A 17,495-nucleotide genomic window follows, 5' to 3' on the forward strand; every position below is an offset into this window, starting at 1 on the left:
TTACTATGTGTCTCCCTCTATAGGCTCAAGGCAGCAAATATGATTTGTGTTACTCCTTTACTAGAAAATAGGAGATAGGATTCATTCATTTCGTGCATTCAGTGAGCATTCAGTGAGTATCTACTACATTCTGGGGAAACAATGGTAACCAAGACAGGTTCTTTGGGAAGTGCAGGGGAATTGGAGTGAATGTCAAGGAGAATTGCTAGAATTGTTTATAGTGGTTTGCAAATCTAACTATGATATGTTTTCATAATCTCATTGAATTTCAGAGTTGTAAGGATCCTCACAATACTTTAGTTTAGCCTTCTGTTTATAGCTTTGAATAAATCAAGCTTCAGAGAGTGTAAGAAAGTTGTACAATGTTCCTACCCAACTAGTTAGTGGTTGAATGACATAAGGGCCCAGGTCTGCCTTCCTGATTTAAAAGCCAATGACTTTTCCACCGTGCCATGCTGCTTCCTTTCCAAATCCACAAAAAGTTCCTTTTCAAATGTAGACTTCTTGCCATTGCTTTTTAGCCTCTTCTTAGTTAAGCACAATAGCAGATAGGAGATTAAAGAGTCTTTACTTTTATAGTTTGACAAAGTCTAAAAGGTTAAATTCATTGCTTTTATAGAAAGTTTGTAACGGATTTTAAGTTCATTTTAAGCAATAAAATGACCATTCTTTTTATCGTTTAAAGATAATGATGCTTTAAACATGATTAAATTGGAAGAATGAACTGAAAATATGTTTATAAATTTATTGCAGAGAAACTCTTGCTACTCAGTTGGATCTTGCAGAAACAAAAGCTGAATCTGAGCAATTGGCTCGAGGGCTTTTGGAAGAACAGTATTTTGAATTGACCCAAGAAAGCAAGAAAGCTGCTTCAAGAAATAGACAAGAGATTACAGATAAAGATCATACTGTTAGTCGAGTAAGTGTGATAGTCAGATAAGTTATATAAGTAAAATGATTTAAATCAAAATGTGTCATCTCTGAAATTGTGAGGTTAAGTGTGTATGTATGTGTGTTCACTGAGCACATAGAGGTCATTCTGTATTCGTGTATAAAATATTTCACACAATCCAAAACAGCTGTTAATGATTAAAACTCTTATTTAGTTTATTGGATTTTTTTTCCTTTCTAGCTGTATCCCTTATTAGTTATATTTCATGTGAAGGAATGCTTAGCTTAAATTAATTTATTATATTTTCTTTATATATTGCAACTGATTGTAAGAACTTATGGGCCAGAATTCTGTGAAATTACAGAGAAACCATTTTAAGGAGAGAAATTCTTTGTGGATAATTTACAAATGCATTATAGGAAAACAGAGGCTACAAATAATTACCTATTTATGAGATTTATACTATAGTCTGTTTCGAAACACAAGGCTAAAATGGGGAATAAGAAAATTTTCTTCATTTGAAGCCACCATCAAGTGCACTGATTTAAGTGGGCCTTCATTCGAAACCCAACTTTTCCCCTAAGAAGTTTTGTGGTCTTGGCAAGTTGTTATGAAGATTAAAGCATACATGTAGAATGGTCAATACATTCATTAATAAAAGTAATAAAATCAAAAAATAAAAATTTAAAAGTCAGTAAATGCTTTTATTGTTGTTTTCATAAGCATTATTCATGAAAAAAACTGAGGCCAAGAAAGATTTTGACTTGCCCAAGATCACACAGTAGGTTAATGGCAGAGTTAGAACTAAATACAAATTTCCTAGTTCTCAATCTAATTATCTTCCGATTGCATTATTCTTTCTTTCATTCACGTATAATTTCAATATATATTGGACTAATTACTGGACACTGGCAATTGTTTTAAAATGTTCTAAATTTAAGTATATATATTTTAAATCGGAAACCCAGCATTTTCTATAGTTAGGCAATATATGAACTATCCTCAACTATGTAAAATATGAAGTATTACTTTAAAGGTTATTTTTATAATATGAGGTATAGCAAAAAAGTTGTAGCTGAAACCTTTTTTATGCTTTGTTTAGCTAGAAGAAACAAACAACATGCTAACCAAAGATATTGAATTATTAAGAAAAGAAAATGAAGAACTATCTGAAAACATGAGAAAAGCAGAGGAAGGTATGGAGATCTTTTTTTTTTTTAAGTCATAATGTTAAATCAAGTTCAGAGATAAATCTTTAGCTTTTTTATGTTGTTTAAGTGTTTTAAATATTTGTTTTTATATATTAAATAGTTTGTGTAGCCTTAAGAATTATCTTAAGTTACTGAAAGTTTACTGTGCAGTGTATACTAATTTGAATAATTAAGGACATTGTTAATTTGGAATGCAGAAAATTATTTAATGCCATACAATAAAACTTTATATAATTTTCTGAACAGAATATAAATTGAAGAAGGAAGAGGAGATCAGTAATCTTAAAGCTGCCTTTGAAAAGAATATCAATACAGAACGAACCCTTAAAACACAGGTATACATGTTCTCAGTGCCGTGTGTTTGTATTTGAGTATCATATATTCACAAAATTAATATTTGCTCTTTATGTATTTTTTCTTAAAACTAAGGTTATATGGTTCATGCTTTTTTTCATTGGAACAAATAATGTATAATTTATATTTCTTCTCATATTCTACATATAATGAGAATATAAAAGACATTCTTGAAAAAGGATTAAAGTTGGCTAAAGAAAACTAGCTTGTCCCGTAATTTGTCTAGTAAGAACTTGTTTTAGATTGTATAGAAGAAGAACTGTAATTGACAGTGGGAAAACTTAAAAGAGAAGACAGTCTTGATTAAAACCAAGAGATAAGATTTGGAAAATAAGTAAGACATTATAGGACTGGATGTAACATTTTGCTTTATATTTAATGATGCATCTAGATCAGATTTTTTCCCTAACACTGGATTTCTTGTTTTTACTAAGTTATCCAGTAGCTTAAATTTTTCATAAGTTTCCATGTACTAAGTTGATTTTATAGTAAAATAAATATTTTCCACTTTTTATTAAAATATTCTAACAGTCTCTTTATCACTCATCTACTCCCCCTCTAATCAGTCCTTCATGTTGCAGCTAGAGTAATTTTTCAAACATGCACATACCTGTTGAAAATCCTTCAGTGGAAGTTTTATTTACCTTTATACCAAGAAAGAAACCATGAAAAAAAAAAGACTGACATTTATTACATAAAAATTTAAGTATCCGTGGAGCCTAAAACAACATAAGGTTGAAAGAAAACAAACTGGGAAAAATATTTACAGCAAATATAAATAAATATAAAGAGAACCTGCAAAAAAGAAAAGGACAATCCAACAGAAAAAAGGGCAGGGGGCATGGAGGCAATTTAGAGAAAAGAAAAAGAAATGGACAGTAAATATAAAAAAATGCTCAACCCCAATAAAAAACCAAAACCAAGAAGTACAGATTAAAACAAAAATGATGTATCTTTTTCACAATGAGACTGGCAGAGATTTAAATGATGTAATACCCAGATTTGGCAAGAATATGGCAGAGGTAAGTTTGTACACTATTTGAGGGAGTAAACTGTAAGAACAATTTGACAGACTAAAATGTTTTAATGTGCTTACTCTTTAGTAGCTGCACATTTAGGAATTTATCCTGCATAAATGCTTCCACAATTCTCAAAAGAAATATATACAAATATAATTACTGCAGCATTGTTTTTAATAATGAAAAAATTCAAATAACCCAACTATCCATCAATGTAGTATTGATAAATGATATATTCATACAGTGGAATGCAGAGGAACCACTGAAAAAAATGAGGTAGATTTATATGTAGTAACATGGGAAAATAGTATTTCTCATGTATATGATAAAATATTAAATGAAAAAAGTAAGTTGCAGCAAAGAATGTACAACATGATTCCACTTTCTAATTAAATATATATGTAATCTATTTATATGTATAGGGAAAGTCTAGAAGGATATACAACCAGCTATAGATATTTAGATTCTTCATATCCTAGATGGGACCTAGTCTACAATAGAAATGGTGGTGGTTAGGTTTGTTTGTTTTTTTGTTTGTTTGTTTTTTCCTGTCTTAATGGAAGAATACAAATTTTTTTCTTATATTACTGCAGAACAAGTGTGCCATAACTTATGTTTTGCAGTTTATATAGCTAATTTCACATGATTTTAACAGTTCTGTCTCATTGTGAGCATGTTGTTTTTTTCCTTCTGGCAAAAGGAGTAAGCCTCAAATATTTATCCCCAACTGGAGAAGATAAAACAGCAAAGATGAGTTGTAGACACTGCTCTGCTAATGATGTAATATTGTGAACAGTGAACTCAGGAACTTTTGTTAGGAGAAAATTGAGAGAACTTAAGTCGTGAATGAAATTGGAATCTTCCTCTGAGTGAAGTTGAAAACACTATAGCCCAAGAGGTTGTTTACTGCTTTTCATTAGCAGTTGCTCACATGTCTTGGGGTGGTGGGAAGAGTAAGAATTGGCTATCTTTAAAAACTGGGTGAAAATTCTGTGTTTGGGTGTGTGTTCACCTTGGAAATGTTCTATTTAACGATTGGGTTATTTACATCTGGTGTAGGAACTTTATCTACCATAAGTGACACCAATAAATGTTTCTTCTTTAAAAAAAAGTTGGCAATTATAGATCTTTTCCTATACAGTCTGAAACAAGTTTACTAGATAAATTGCTAGACAAGCTAGATTTCTAAAACCCAGCTTAAATCATATTTCCTTTCACCTTCAGGGCCTCAGTGTGGCTTTGTTAAGTACCCTGCCCCTGGCTTTCCTAGTTGTACAAAGGAAAGAATTTTGGGGGGGCCTTTTTGCCTCTGTACTGTTTCCTCTGCTACCACCCCTGCCTCGCCTCCCTCATACAATCTCTTTTTTACTGATCGAACTCCTACATTTCTTTTAAGAAACATATGTGAACACATATGCAGGTAGCCCAGAAAGCCTTCCCTGACAGCTCTCCAAGTCTCAGTTAGATGCTGCTTCCATAGCTCTTTCCTTTTAAGACTGTGTATGTAATCCTTACTTATCTGGCTCCTTCACCAGACTAAGATGCCTTTAGAGCATTATTTTATTTTCTCCATATATATCTAGTGTCTGTCAGAGTGCCTACAACATAATACATGGTAGATAATGCAGAATGGTGAATGGGTATTTGAAAGCCTGTCTGACTCTTATATTTGAACACTGAAATAAGTCAATAATAATTAATTACTTGTGCTACCAGTTACCACATTCCAGCTTTTATTAGTTTTTCCTAATTTTCCACACTCAAAAGTTCTGCTTCCTGATTTTGAAGGGAAAAAAAATACATTTTAAATGGAGATTTAAGTTGGATGACTGCAATGTATATCCTTATTAATAATCATTTAATGTATTAAATAGGCTGTTAACAAGTTGGCAGAAATAATGAATCGAAAAGATTTTAAAATTGATAGAAAGAAAGCTAACACACAAGATTTGAGAAAGAAGGAAAAGGAAAATCGAAAACTACAGCTGGAACTCAACCAAGAAAGAGAGAAATTCAACCAGATGGTAGTGAAACATCAGAAGGAACTAAATGACATGCAGGCGGTAAGGTTTGTGTGTATGTGTCTGTGTGTACACGCATTCCCACACTCGTGGGATTGTGTGTTTGTGTAGAATTATGTTCTTAAATTGTTATTACTGTAGATGCCTGTTATATGTTGATCTTGTTTAGATTGGAATTTTTTGTATAAAAATACCTATTTTGGTTTATACTCTCCACAACTTGACCATTATTACTTCAGTATGAACCAGGACCTTGGAAAACTAGAAAGATGCTCTGCTATTAGCCTTTGGAGCTGGAGTATAATTTTTATCCATTCACAGTTGCTTGATTAGTGGCCCTACTTTGAGAGAGATAACCAAGAGTTTTGCCTCTTTGGTTTCAGAGTGAAATTAGGGTATGGCTACTATCTTAGGTTGACTGTAGTGAGGTAGAAGTTTTGAAGTATTGTAGAATGTTTGTTTTCCCTAGTCAGGATTCATTTTTCTGAAATCAAAATATCAAGCTTAATTTTTTTGATACTTCCCAGATTGTTAATAGTATAAAAAGCATAGTCTCTGGTATTAGAGTTAGATCCAAGCATTGATGCCATCATTTATGGTTTTGACAAGTTTTTTTTTTTTTAATACCTTGTGTTTTCTTTTTTAAGTTGTTTAAAGCAAGGACGAAAGGAGCTTATCCATTGATCATTTGTTAACTTAAAAGCATTGTGTTACTGAATAAGAGAGCATGTATTTTTACAGTGCATGGTAGTAAATATTTGTGAAGTTTACTGTAAATTTTTATATTAGCAATTTAGATTACTTGTCATTTATATTTCCTTTTCTTAATGTTGGAAATTATTTAATTCTGATTCTTTTTATTGATATTTTTCAAAAATAGCAATTGGTAGAAGAATGTACACATAGGAATGAGCTTCAGATGCAGTTGGCTAGCAAAGAGAGTGATATTGAGCAATTGCGTGCTAAACTTTTGGACCTTTCCGATTCTACAAGTGTTGCTAGTTTTCCTAGTGCTGATGAAACAGATGGAAACCTTCCAGGTACGAAATTTCTGTTACTTCATTCAAGTTTGCTTAAATGTCATGGAAATTTATATTTCTTTCATTTGATTTTCTACCTTTTTGTCATTTTGTTCATGGATCTTTAGAAAGGATTTTTTTTGTTTCTGATAGCCAAGGCCTGATGATAATGTATACTTAGTGCATTTTATAGAAAATAATTAGTCAGAAGCAGTCTTAAGCTATTAAAATAGACCTGAGAAGCTCTACTTGAAGAAAAACCTGAGAAGGTTTATGAACTTACATTGAGCAGCGTAAATCCATGGTGAAAGTCAAAGCTGCTGTTACACCTCTCACTATTTAAGGAAAATTATACATGTTTTCATAAGTAGCAGCTCTTTAATGTTTTAAGTATTCTTGTGCTAAAACTAAGAATTGTAATTCATAATCAAAACCACAGCAGTTATATATAAAAGCCCACATAATATACTAGCAATAAACTTTAATTGAACTTTTAATGTTAAGCTTCAAGTTTGGAGAAATAGATAAAAGGAGTCAGGAGATGCAATGAGGGAGCAGGGAGTCAAAGGCAGAAGTGAGTAGCTAGGATTTCAAACTCTTTCTGTGTCTTGTTTCCAGTGGAGAATCAATTAAAAAATAAACCCAACCTCATTTTATAGTTGATTGTAGTGTAAGCTATAGTACATTTTATTCTTTTTAACAGAAATGACCAATACCCATAAATTACAGGTTTAATTTAGAAATGAAGTAATGAATAGGTCATAAAAACTGAAACATGCATTACAAATTTTAAATGCACATATATACTTACATTTGACATATTACACATTCTTACTTTGTTTTGGAAACTTTATTATTATGGTGATAAATTTGAACATAGATTTTAATTGATAGTCTTTCCTAAATAATACATAAGTAGAAAGATACTTATGATTCAGCATGTTTGATATTATAGGGATTCTATTTTAACAGATACTACTTTTTTTGAGAATTATAAGAAACTTGATATAAGAAATCTAGAGAATTGTACACTATATTTCTTAATCCGGAAAGTGAGACTCAAAAGTGGGAATTGAATTCAGCTTTTAGTTGTGCACCATGTAATCTCTGCCCTCATTCTTTTGTGGCTTCTCTAACGCCAGATCAGGTATCTGGGAAGAGAAGGACAGGGAGGGGATATTTCTTATTCCAATGGTCAAGGAATTCCTTCTATTTTCCTCTTTGGGGCTGTCTTAAATCTCTTGAGGAACTTGTAGGACCCATCCTTATCAGAGGATCACTTTGGATTTAACAAGAACTTCTAGCTCCTGCTATTTTCTGAACGTCTTTCTAAAGTTAGATGTAGTCATCAGTGAGAGTATGCATACAGTGAGTGAGTGGCTACATTCTTTCAATTATTGAACTGAAATTGGAGTTTAGAGTCCCTCTTTTCATTAACCCAAAGATATTTCTAGAGTAATTTCATGGAAAGATCCTTCTGTGTTTAGTGGTGGTTAAATATCTGGGCCAGATTCTTTATCTTTATGACACCGATTTTCCTTGAACTTTGTTTATGCTGTGTACTGGAGAAGTCACAGACATGCTCAGTGGTCATCTCCTAGACCTCGCCTACCTCTTCTCTACTATTGTGCCATGATGTTGCAATCTGTTTCCATTTCCGCAAGCCAGCATCTAGTAGCCCCAGATGCTTATCAGGGCAAGAAACTCTATCACAGTGCACTCGTACCACCCCACCTCCCACCTCTGGGGTAGTTAAGTACCGCCCTCAGGCAACACAGACTTGTCTGTTTCCTCCTTTGGGAATTGGGGCATGTGGAGCTCCTATCCACTGACCCTGACCTGAGCAGTTTGGTCTTTCTTTAGGCTAAATATTTCAGACACTGATCCACTATTGGTGAATACTATTTAAAAGATATGAATTGAAAAATGAGATTGGTGGGACCTACAGAGAAGAGGAAGATGATGAGTTTTATCCTCCATCCTGGCTTATTCAGGATGGCTAAACTCAGGATCATCAAATGATTTTATTGGCAGACCCTGGGATCCATTTAAACTTCAGAACTCTGACCTGATAAGTCTACTTAGGATTCACTTAGCAAAGATATTCTAAAATATTTCTACTGGCTTTATTCTGAATGTATTACTTAGAATAGCTGTGTGCTTTGAGGAATTTTGTTTTTAAGGTTTTCAAAGTCCAAACCAAGCAAGGAAAAAAAAAACAGCCAACCTGGTGGCTATTCTCTATTTCTATAATGTGAGAAGAGTTAGGTATCTCCCTGTTGCTGTGTTCTTAATTTTGAATTTTTACAAAGATCTCTACACTGCTCTTAAATTTCATATTGGAAGTGAAAATTAATGGAGTCTTTATCAATATTATTTTAACTCTCTCTGTGAGATATTTTGCTAACAAATTGAAAATCTGTATTAAACCCACCATTTACTACATGCTTGAAAATGGCTCCCTGACAAATAAAATTAAGGTTTTGCAGTCATATCTAGGAGGAATTGTTTTATAAACTGGTTATTCATTCTTAATATGAGAGAATTACATATCCTTCAAGTATCTGAAAATTTTCTTGAAGATAATGACTAATGAGTAATTTTTACTTAGTTTAGAAAATTAGCAAATGAATTTAAACTACGGAACAAAAAAGAGGGGATTGTGAATATAAGTTTACTCAACAGTTAAGATAATGGCATTTTGAAATATGGAACATATTTTTAGTTCAGTGAGATGATTTATAAGCAGTTGAGTAAATGTACAGATACCAAGACCTTTATTATTTCTCTTAGATTCATCATACAATATCAAGTTCTCATTTAATTATCATGTACGTCTACAAGTCAACTTCTATAATCTTCTCAATGGGCATTTTGTCATCAACTAAATTAAATCTCTCCTGTAAATTTCCCAATTATAAAAAAAATCTTAGAAAAAAAATGTGATTCCTTCTCTTAAAGAACCCTTCCAGGTTCTTGAGGTTGACCTAAAAATCTGAAAAGAATGTAAAGTAGATGAAGCATTAAGAAAAACGCTTGATATCGGCACCCATTAATATTCATTGTCTCTTATGGGATTATCTGCATCATTCTCTTTTTCCATCTAGCTTGATCTCAGGCTGTGTAAATTAAACCTGAAAATTGTGGACTCCTTGGTGTGTTTCCAAGTATTTGAGTATTGCTGACCTTGCTCAAATCAAATCAATGATTTGGAGACCATCAGCTCATCTGAAATCTTTCACATTTGTTTCATTTTGTTTTTTGTATCATTTGATTTTAATTAAAATATTTTTTAATGGTTCTCTAGCTCTATTTCTTAAGCAATATATGGTATATCCAAGTAAACTCTGGTAATTTTTAAGGTGTTAGCTTTGAAGTTTAAATTGACTATAATGGGCATTGATTTACATATAGTTAGCCTCTCTATCTCTGATATTTAGATAATAGAATCCATTGCTGATATCCCAATAATGTGTATCTAATTTTTGTAAGTTAAAATTGCTCTACAAGTATATAAAATCTGAAACCAACTTATTTTTTTACTTACTGATGGTAATCTAGACTTAGAAGACATTTACATGGGTTTCTTTTATTTACCTGGAGAGGCAAGCTGATTTTTGTGTTTGTGATGTGAAAGGTGGAATTTAGAGCATTACACTTTCAGATTGCTACTTAGATTACAAGTGGCCATGGTTTTAAAAGAGGTCTTTATATATCAGTATATTAACTTGCCTTCAAGATATAAACAGGGAAAAGAAACAGAGGAGAAGCAAATATGTATTTTTTAATCTATCATCACTGAACTTAGTTCAGCTGCTTTTCTGAGGGAGTTCACCAAGAGGAAAAAATTCAAATTCTGTCCCATAACATTACTGACTTAAATTGGAAAAACTTTCACATATGCTCATCACCTTTATTTGAGTTCTAGATTCCTTCATTTAATTTAAATTAGAACAGACATAAAAGTTGGGCTTATTTGGTTCATAAAATGCATTTGAATATAAAATTTCTGTAGGAACACTGAAATGACATAAATTTCAACTTCACATTTCAATAAAGTCATAACACATGATAACTCATTGAAAATATATTAAAGAAAACACTGACAAGTTAACCGAAACCTGGAACCAGAAAGTGTAACTATGTTTGACATTTCTTCTCTTACAGAAATAACTGAGAGGAGGTTATTTTGACATACACAATTTTATATAAATGTCAAGATTTCAATGGCTTTTTCTTATCTTTTACTTTTCAGTGAGGAATTGTTGGCATTAAATAGACTTAAGAATATCATCAAATATTAAGACAACTTTTCATTCTAACTGTTGTTTATCTTAATGTTTTCCAAACCATGAAAGCTAAAATTTTTGCCACATTAAAGGGAAATTTTCCTAGCAATAGCTTTTTACCTTTAAAAGATAAAATATTTATAAATGATTAACAGCCTTCTGCATGTTATTTATATATAAAAACTGCCCATTGACTTTTACATTGTAGCCATTATTTATAAAGAATGACTTTTAATTGCCTAATTCAGGAAAGGAGCAGAGATACAAAATAATCGACAATTATTTATCAAGTACCTACTCTGTAAGATGCCACGGGGTATACAAAACAAGTGTTAGATATAGTCCCTCTTTCACAGAATTTACCAAGGAACTATGTAAAGAAACTAAATAATTATTGATGAACTAATTAGCAACAACTAAGAAAACAAAAGCTGGGAGAAGAGGGGGATCACTTTGAACTTGAGTTATTTAATTTTTTCCACACAAGCAAAAGTGTGGAGACATTAAATACATGATAGAAGTTAGAATAGGAGGGACATTACAGTTAGCTGCAAAGCTTATTTGGGGACAAGCTTGTATTGTGTTATGCTTAGAATTTAGACTGCCTGGGTTTGAGCCCTAGAGCTTCCACAGTTACTAATAGAGTGTCCTTGGGCAAGTCAGTTCACCTTGCTGTGCCTTAGTCTCTTCATTTATAAATGGAGGGTGAAGTAGAACCTACTTCATAGAATTATACATAAGGTTATATATGAGATACTGCTTGACAAATAACAAACATTTTGTAATTACCTTATATTATTATTATAAGACGGAGCTTTATAGCTTTTAAGTTATGAAGAGAGGGGCAATATATTTATTCCCATTAGGATTGTGATTTGAGCCATAATATAATCTGTCACATTGTAGTATTAATTTTTAAAATTGGCTTCTTTTCTATTCTTTGTGTTATAAGATAGATATAGAAAATACTTATTTTGAGTGAGTGCTCTTATCTCCAACCTGATGTAAAATAACCATTTCTAACAATCATCTCCACCTACCCAGATATTTCTATAATAAACATAATTGTATATAAATAGTAATAATAATAATTATAAAATGCCTTGATCCAATTAGTCAAGGAATTTCTGGTATGCACCAACTGGTTGAATTATTAAGTGTTGACAAGCTGAATTCTATGTTCTTTTACTGTTTATTAATTTCTGGTACCACAGACTTAAAAGGCTTATACCTCTTTAGTTTGAGAAGAAGTTTAGTTTGAACTTACTACTAGAATTATGTATCTTCCTTGCCCTGACCAAATTTGTAGTTTTGTTGCTAACATTATGAATGTTTTACCAAAAAGTTTATCAGAATATTGGTCTGAGAAAACAAATAAAATACTTGTCTTTTATTCTTTATATCTAGTCGATTCTGCCTGCATTCCTTATTTATTTATCTTCTATTCTTGTCTTCTGTGAGTAATAGGACACTTCTGTACTTTTGCTTGCTCTTTCTTGTGTAAATCATGGCTCTGGTTTGTTCCACTTGCTGCATAATTTTTTTGTACCCTTTTTTTTTTCTTTTCTTTCTTTCTTTCTTTCTTTTTTTTTTTTTTCCTTTGCTAAGTATTTTTATTTGAATGTTAAATGATTTTAAAAATCTTTTATGTCATATCCCATCTAAGCTGCAATTCATTCCAGTCTTGCCTGGCACTTAAGGGTATTATTACTTCATACTTTTATAATTGAGTACTAAATGTTAATTTTATGAGAAAATGGCTTGAACTTTTTTTCTGCAATATTTGTATGGCCATTAAAGTTAATTTGCGTGATTGAAGCATGAAAGAGCAAATTATAGCACTTATTCATTTAGCTGTGTTCAAATGCCTGTTGCATGCTGTCAGAAAACTTGTGATACTTTTTCCTTTTGTTACCATTTAAGAGCAAATACTATGTATTCTTATTATTATAGAGTCAAGAATTGAAGGCTGGCTTTCAGTACCAAATAGAGGAAATATCAAAAGATATGGCTGGAAGAAACAGGTACCATATGCCTTATCTAACTGATACTATATGTTTTACTTTTAAAGGCTAGAACTTGTATTAATTGCTATATTATCAGCACTGATTTTAGATTAATGACAATATAATCTAGACATAAATGGCAAATAATATGCTTATCAATGTTGAACCAAGTTAGTATTGCTCTTGTAACTCTTCCCCCTTTTTTTCTCATTTCAGTATGTTGTGGTAAGCAGCAAAAAAATTTTGTTCTATAACGATGAGCAAGATAAGGAGCAATCCAGTCCATCTATGGTATTGGACATAGAGTAAGTTGCCTTTGATTGAATTTTAAGTCAGTTGATGTTAATTTATGATAATTATTTTAGACATTTAATTAAAAGAAGCAGCCATTTATAATTTAGTTTATATTTCATGTAATTTAAACAGTTTAATGTTACCTACTTTAATTTTCTTAACCAGTTTATATATTAACTTTATATTAAATCTTACTATAGCAATATGTGAGAGGGAAAAATTTATTTGTATACCTGATTCATATATTCTAAAGACAGTTTTTTTTTTTTAATTTCAAGTGTTTAGTTTTGAGTTCAGAGAGCATTTCAAAAAATGTAAGATATTTTCGCCATTGTTGAGACAGAAGTACATCTGCTGTATAATAAGCATAGTTGTTTTTTCCTTTTATTCATTCTAAAAACATTTACTAAGCAACTGCTGCCTATATTATTATCAGTGCTAAAGAATGTATTAAGATAAGTTAGACAGTTCCATATTTAAGGAGTTTATAGTCTGGTAATAGGAAAGGTAAGACATATGCAAAAAATATATACGCAAAGTGAAGTGTAGTAAGTGCTATTCAAGAGAACTATAAACTTAAAATGAATATTTCCATTCTTTTGGACTGAAACATTGTGGACCCCAGTTATAGTAGTAAAAAGAATGTAAAAATATTTGAGCAAGTAATAGAGAATACTGAGATTTAGTAATTAAAAAAAAAAAACATGAGTTGAAAATCTAAGTAATCAACTTGAATGGAACAATACATAAGCACTACTATGAAAGATACCATCTCTTAACTGTTTAGAGAACTTTCACTTTCTGTTTGCACTCTTAAAAAGTGCTTCTTGTGTTAACTAAGTTAAAAACTTTTTAGATTGATGAGGGTTTTCTGTTTGTCTTTATCTTTTTATTGAGGTGCAATTTTCATACAGTAATATGAATAGATCTTAAGTGCTTAATTCATTCACTTTTTTTTACTTATCTTATGAATTTATTTGTTTATTTTTCTATAGTAGAGAAGTTGTGGATTTAAAGAACAATCATGCATAAAGATACAGGGTTCTCATATACCACCTTATTATTAACAACTAGCATTGATGTGGAAAAATTGTTACAATTGATGATAGCACATATTTATAATTGTACTATTAACTATAGTTCATGTTTTCACTTAGAGTTCACTGTTTCTGTAGTGTAGTTCTGTAGATTTTTTTTTTATTTTTATTCTGTTACCATATATATAATAACATTTTATCTTTTAATCACATTCAGGTATTTCAGTCTTGTTAATTACATTCAGTGTTGTGCTGTCATTACCAAAACATTACCATCATTGCAAACAGGAACCCTGTACATTTTAAGCATTAACTTACCGTTCCCTATCCCTTCCGTACCGCCTGGTAACCTGTTCTGGATTCTGTCTCTATGAGTTTGCTTATTCTAATTATTACAGATCAGTGAGCTTATACAATATTTGTCCTTCTGTGTCTGGCTTATTTCACTCAGCTTGATGTCTTCAAGGTCCAGTCATGTTGTCATGTGTATCAGAACTTCATTCCTTTTTACAGTGGAATTATATTCCATTGTATGTATATACCATGTTGTATTTATCCATTTTTTGGTTGATGGACACTTAGGTTGTTTCCATCTTTTGGCAATTATGAATAATGCCACTGTGAACATCGGTGTGCAAATATCTGTTCAAGTCCCTGCTTTCAGTTGTTTGAGATATAAACCTAATAGTGGGATTGATGGGTCATATGGTGGTTGTATGCGTAACTTTCTGAGGAACCGCCAAACTGTCTTTCACAGAGGCTACACCATTTTGCATTGCTACTAGCAATGAATGAGTGTTCCTGTTTCTTTATATCCTCTCCAACACTTGTTATTTTCTGTTTTTTTTTCTTTAATAGCAGCCATTCTAATGGGTATGAAATAGTATCTCATTGATGTTGAGAATCTTTTCAAGTACTTTCTGGCCATTTATATATCTTCTTTGAAGAGATGTCTAGTTAAGTCTTTTGCACATCTTTAAATTGAGTTGTCGTTTTTGGTTAAGTTGAAGGATTTCTTTATATATTCTGGATATTTAACCTTGATTGGATATGTGGTTTCCCATATTTTCTCCCATTTTGTGGGTTGTCTTTTTACTTTCATGATAAAATCTTTTTTAGGGAAGAAAAGTTTTTTAGTTTGATGAGGTCCCATTTACCTTTTTTTCTTTTTTCTTTTTTCTTTTGATGCTTGTGCTTTGGGTGTGAAGTCTAAGAAACCATTGTGTGATACACGATCCTGAAGATGCTTCCCTTCATTTTCTTCTAGGGGTTTGATTGTTCTGGCTTTTATATTTAGGTTTTTAATCCATTTTGAGTTGATTTTGTATAAGATATGAGGTAGGGGACTTCCTTTCTTTTGCAGATGGAGACTATTCTTTCCCAATTCAGTGCTCTTTGCCCCCCATCAAAAATAAGTTGGCCATAAATATGAGGGTTGATTGCTGAGCTCTCAGTTCAATTCCATTGGTCTATATGTCTGTCCTTATGCTGTATTGATCACCATGGCTTTGTAATAAGTTTTAAGATTAGGAAGTGTGAGTCTCCAACTTCATTCTTCTTTTTCAAATGCCTTTAGCTGTTTGGGGGCTCTTACCCTTTCACATAAATTTGATGATTGGCTTTTCCATTTTTGCAAAGAAGACTGTTGGAATTTTTTTTGAGATTGAGTTGAATCCAAAGTCACATTGTGTAGAATTGACATCCTAACAGTATTTAATCTTCCAACTCATAAACAAGAAATACCCTTCCATTTATTTAGGTCTTAGATTTCTTTTGGCGATGTTTGGTAGTTTTCTGTGTATAAGTTCTGTACATCCTTGGCTAAATTTATTTCCAGATATGTGATTCTTTTCATTGCTGTTGTAAATGGAATTATTTCCTTGATTTGCTCTTCAGATTGTTCATTACTGGCTGTAGGAATACTACTGATTTTTGTGTGTAGATCTTGTACCCACTTTGCTAAATTGTTTTATTAGCTCTAATAGCTTTGTTGTGGATTATTCAGGATTTCTGTGTGTAGGATTGTGCCAGTTCAATGTATTATGTCCCCCAAAATGCCATTGTCTTTGATGCAATCTTGTGTGGGCAGACATATTAGTGTTGATTAGATTTTGGAATCTTTTGGGTGTTTCTGTGGCGATGTGCCCCACCCAACTGTGGGTGATGACTCTGATCGGATAATTTCCATGGAGATGTTACCCCACCCATTCAGGGCGGGTCTAAATTAAATCACTGGAGTCATATAAATGAGCTGACAAACAGAAGGAACTCAGTGCAGCTGTGAGTGACATTTTGAAGAGCAACTGAGAGTGACATTTTTAAAGAGGAGGTACAACCAAAAGGGACACTTTGAAAAATGCACAGAAGCTGAGAGAGTAGCTGCAGATGAGAGACAGTTTGAAGTCAGCCATTGAAAGCAGACTCTTGCTCCAGAGAAGCTAAGAGAGGATGACCACTTAAAGAGCAACTAAGAATGACATTTTTGAGGAACTGCAGTGTAGAGAGGAACGTCCTGGGAGAAAGCCATTTTGAAACCAGAACTTTGGAGCAGATGCCAGTCACGTGTCTTCCCAGCTAACAGAGGTTTTCCAGACGCCATTTGCCATCCTCCAGTGAAGGTACTCAATTGTTGATGACTTACCTTGGACACTTTATGGCCTTAAGACTGTAACTTTGTAACCAAATAAACCCGCTTTATAAAAGCTGATCCATTTCTGGTGTTTTGCATTCTGGCAGCATTAGCAAACTAGAACAAGGATTATGTCATCTGCAAATAGAGAAAGTTTTGTTTCTTCCTTTCCAATTCGAATGCCTTTTGTTTCTTTTTCTTGCCTAGTCACTTGAGCTGGAACTTCTAGGACAGTGTCAAATAGCAATGGTGACAGTGGGCATCCTTGTCGTGATTCCTGATCTTGGAAGGAAAGCGTTCAGTCTTTCAATATTAAGGATGATGTGTGGGGTTTTTGCCATTTATCATATTGAAGAACTTTCCTTTTATTCCTAGTTTTCTAAGTTGTTTTATCAAGAAAGACTGCTACATTTTGTTAATTGCCGTTTCTCCACTGATTGAGATGATGGTGTGTTTTTTTATTCCTTTGTTCTATTAATATGGTATATTACATTAATTGATATTCTTACATTGAACCACCCTTGCATATCTGGTATCAATCCCACTTGATCGTGGTGTACAGTTCCTTTAATATGCTGTTCAATTGAGTTTGCTAGTATGTTGTTGAGGATTTTTGCATCTATTTTCATAAGTGATCTTGGTCTGTAGTTTTCTTTTCTTGCAGTACCTTTATCTGGCTTTGGTATTAGGGTGATGTTAGGGAGTGTTTCCACCTCTTCAAGTT

At 32.4% G+C, this 17,495-nt stretch overlaps 1 protein-coding gene across 3 annotated transcripts in view; it reads left to right on the plus strand.

Annotated features, from left to right (window-relative positions):
* The window catches only part of ROCK1 (Rho associated coiled-coil containing protein kinase 1), a 198,963-nt gene that overhangs the window by 173,252 nt on the left and 8,216 nt on the right, over positions 1–17,495 (plus strand). For all 3 annotated transcript variants that reach the window (XM_037805501.1, XM_037805502.1, XM_037805503.1), the window contains exons 23-29: positions 754–919; positions 1,995–2,088; positions 2,350–2,438; positions 5,351–5,539; positions 6,378–6,537; positions 12,759–12,829; positions 13,028–13,116. In XM_037805501.1, the coding sequence (XP_037661429.1) occupies positions 754–919; positions 1,995–2,088; positions 2,350–2,438; positions 5,351–5,539; positions 6,378–6,537; positions 12,759–12,829; positions 13,028–13,116 (858 nt within the window). The remainder of the gene's footprint in view (positions 1–753; positions 920–1,994; positions 2,089–2,349; positions 2,439–5,350; positions 5,540–6,377; positions 6,538–12,758; positions 12,830–13,027; positions 13,117–17,495) is intronic.

This window comes from Choloepus didactylus, chromosome 16 (genome assembly GCF_015220235.1).
Source record: "Choloepus didactylus isolate mChoDid1 chromosome 16, mChoDid1.pri, whole genome shotgun sequence".
Lineage (NCBI taxonomy): Eukaryota > Metazoa > Chordata > Mammalia > Pilosa > Megalonychidae > Choloepus > Choloepus didactylus.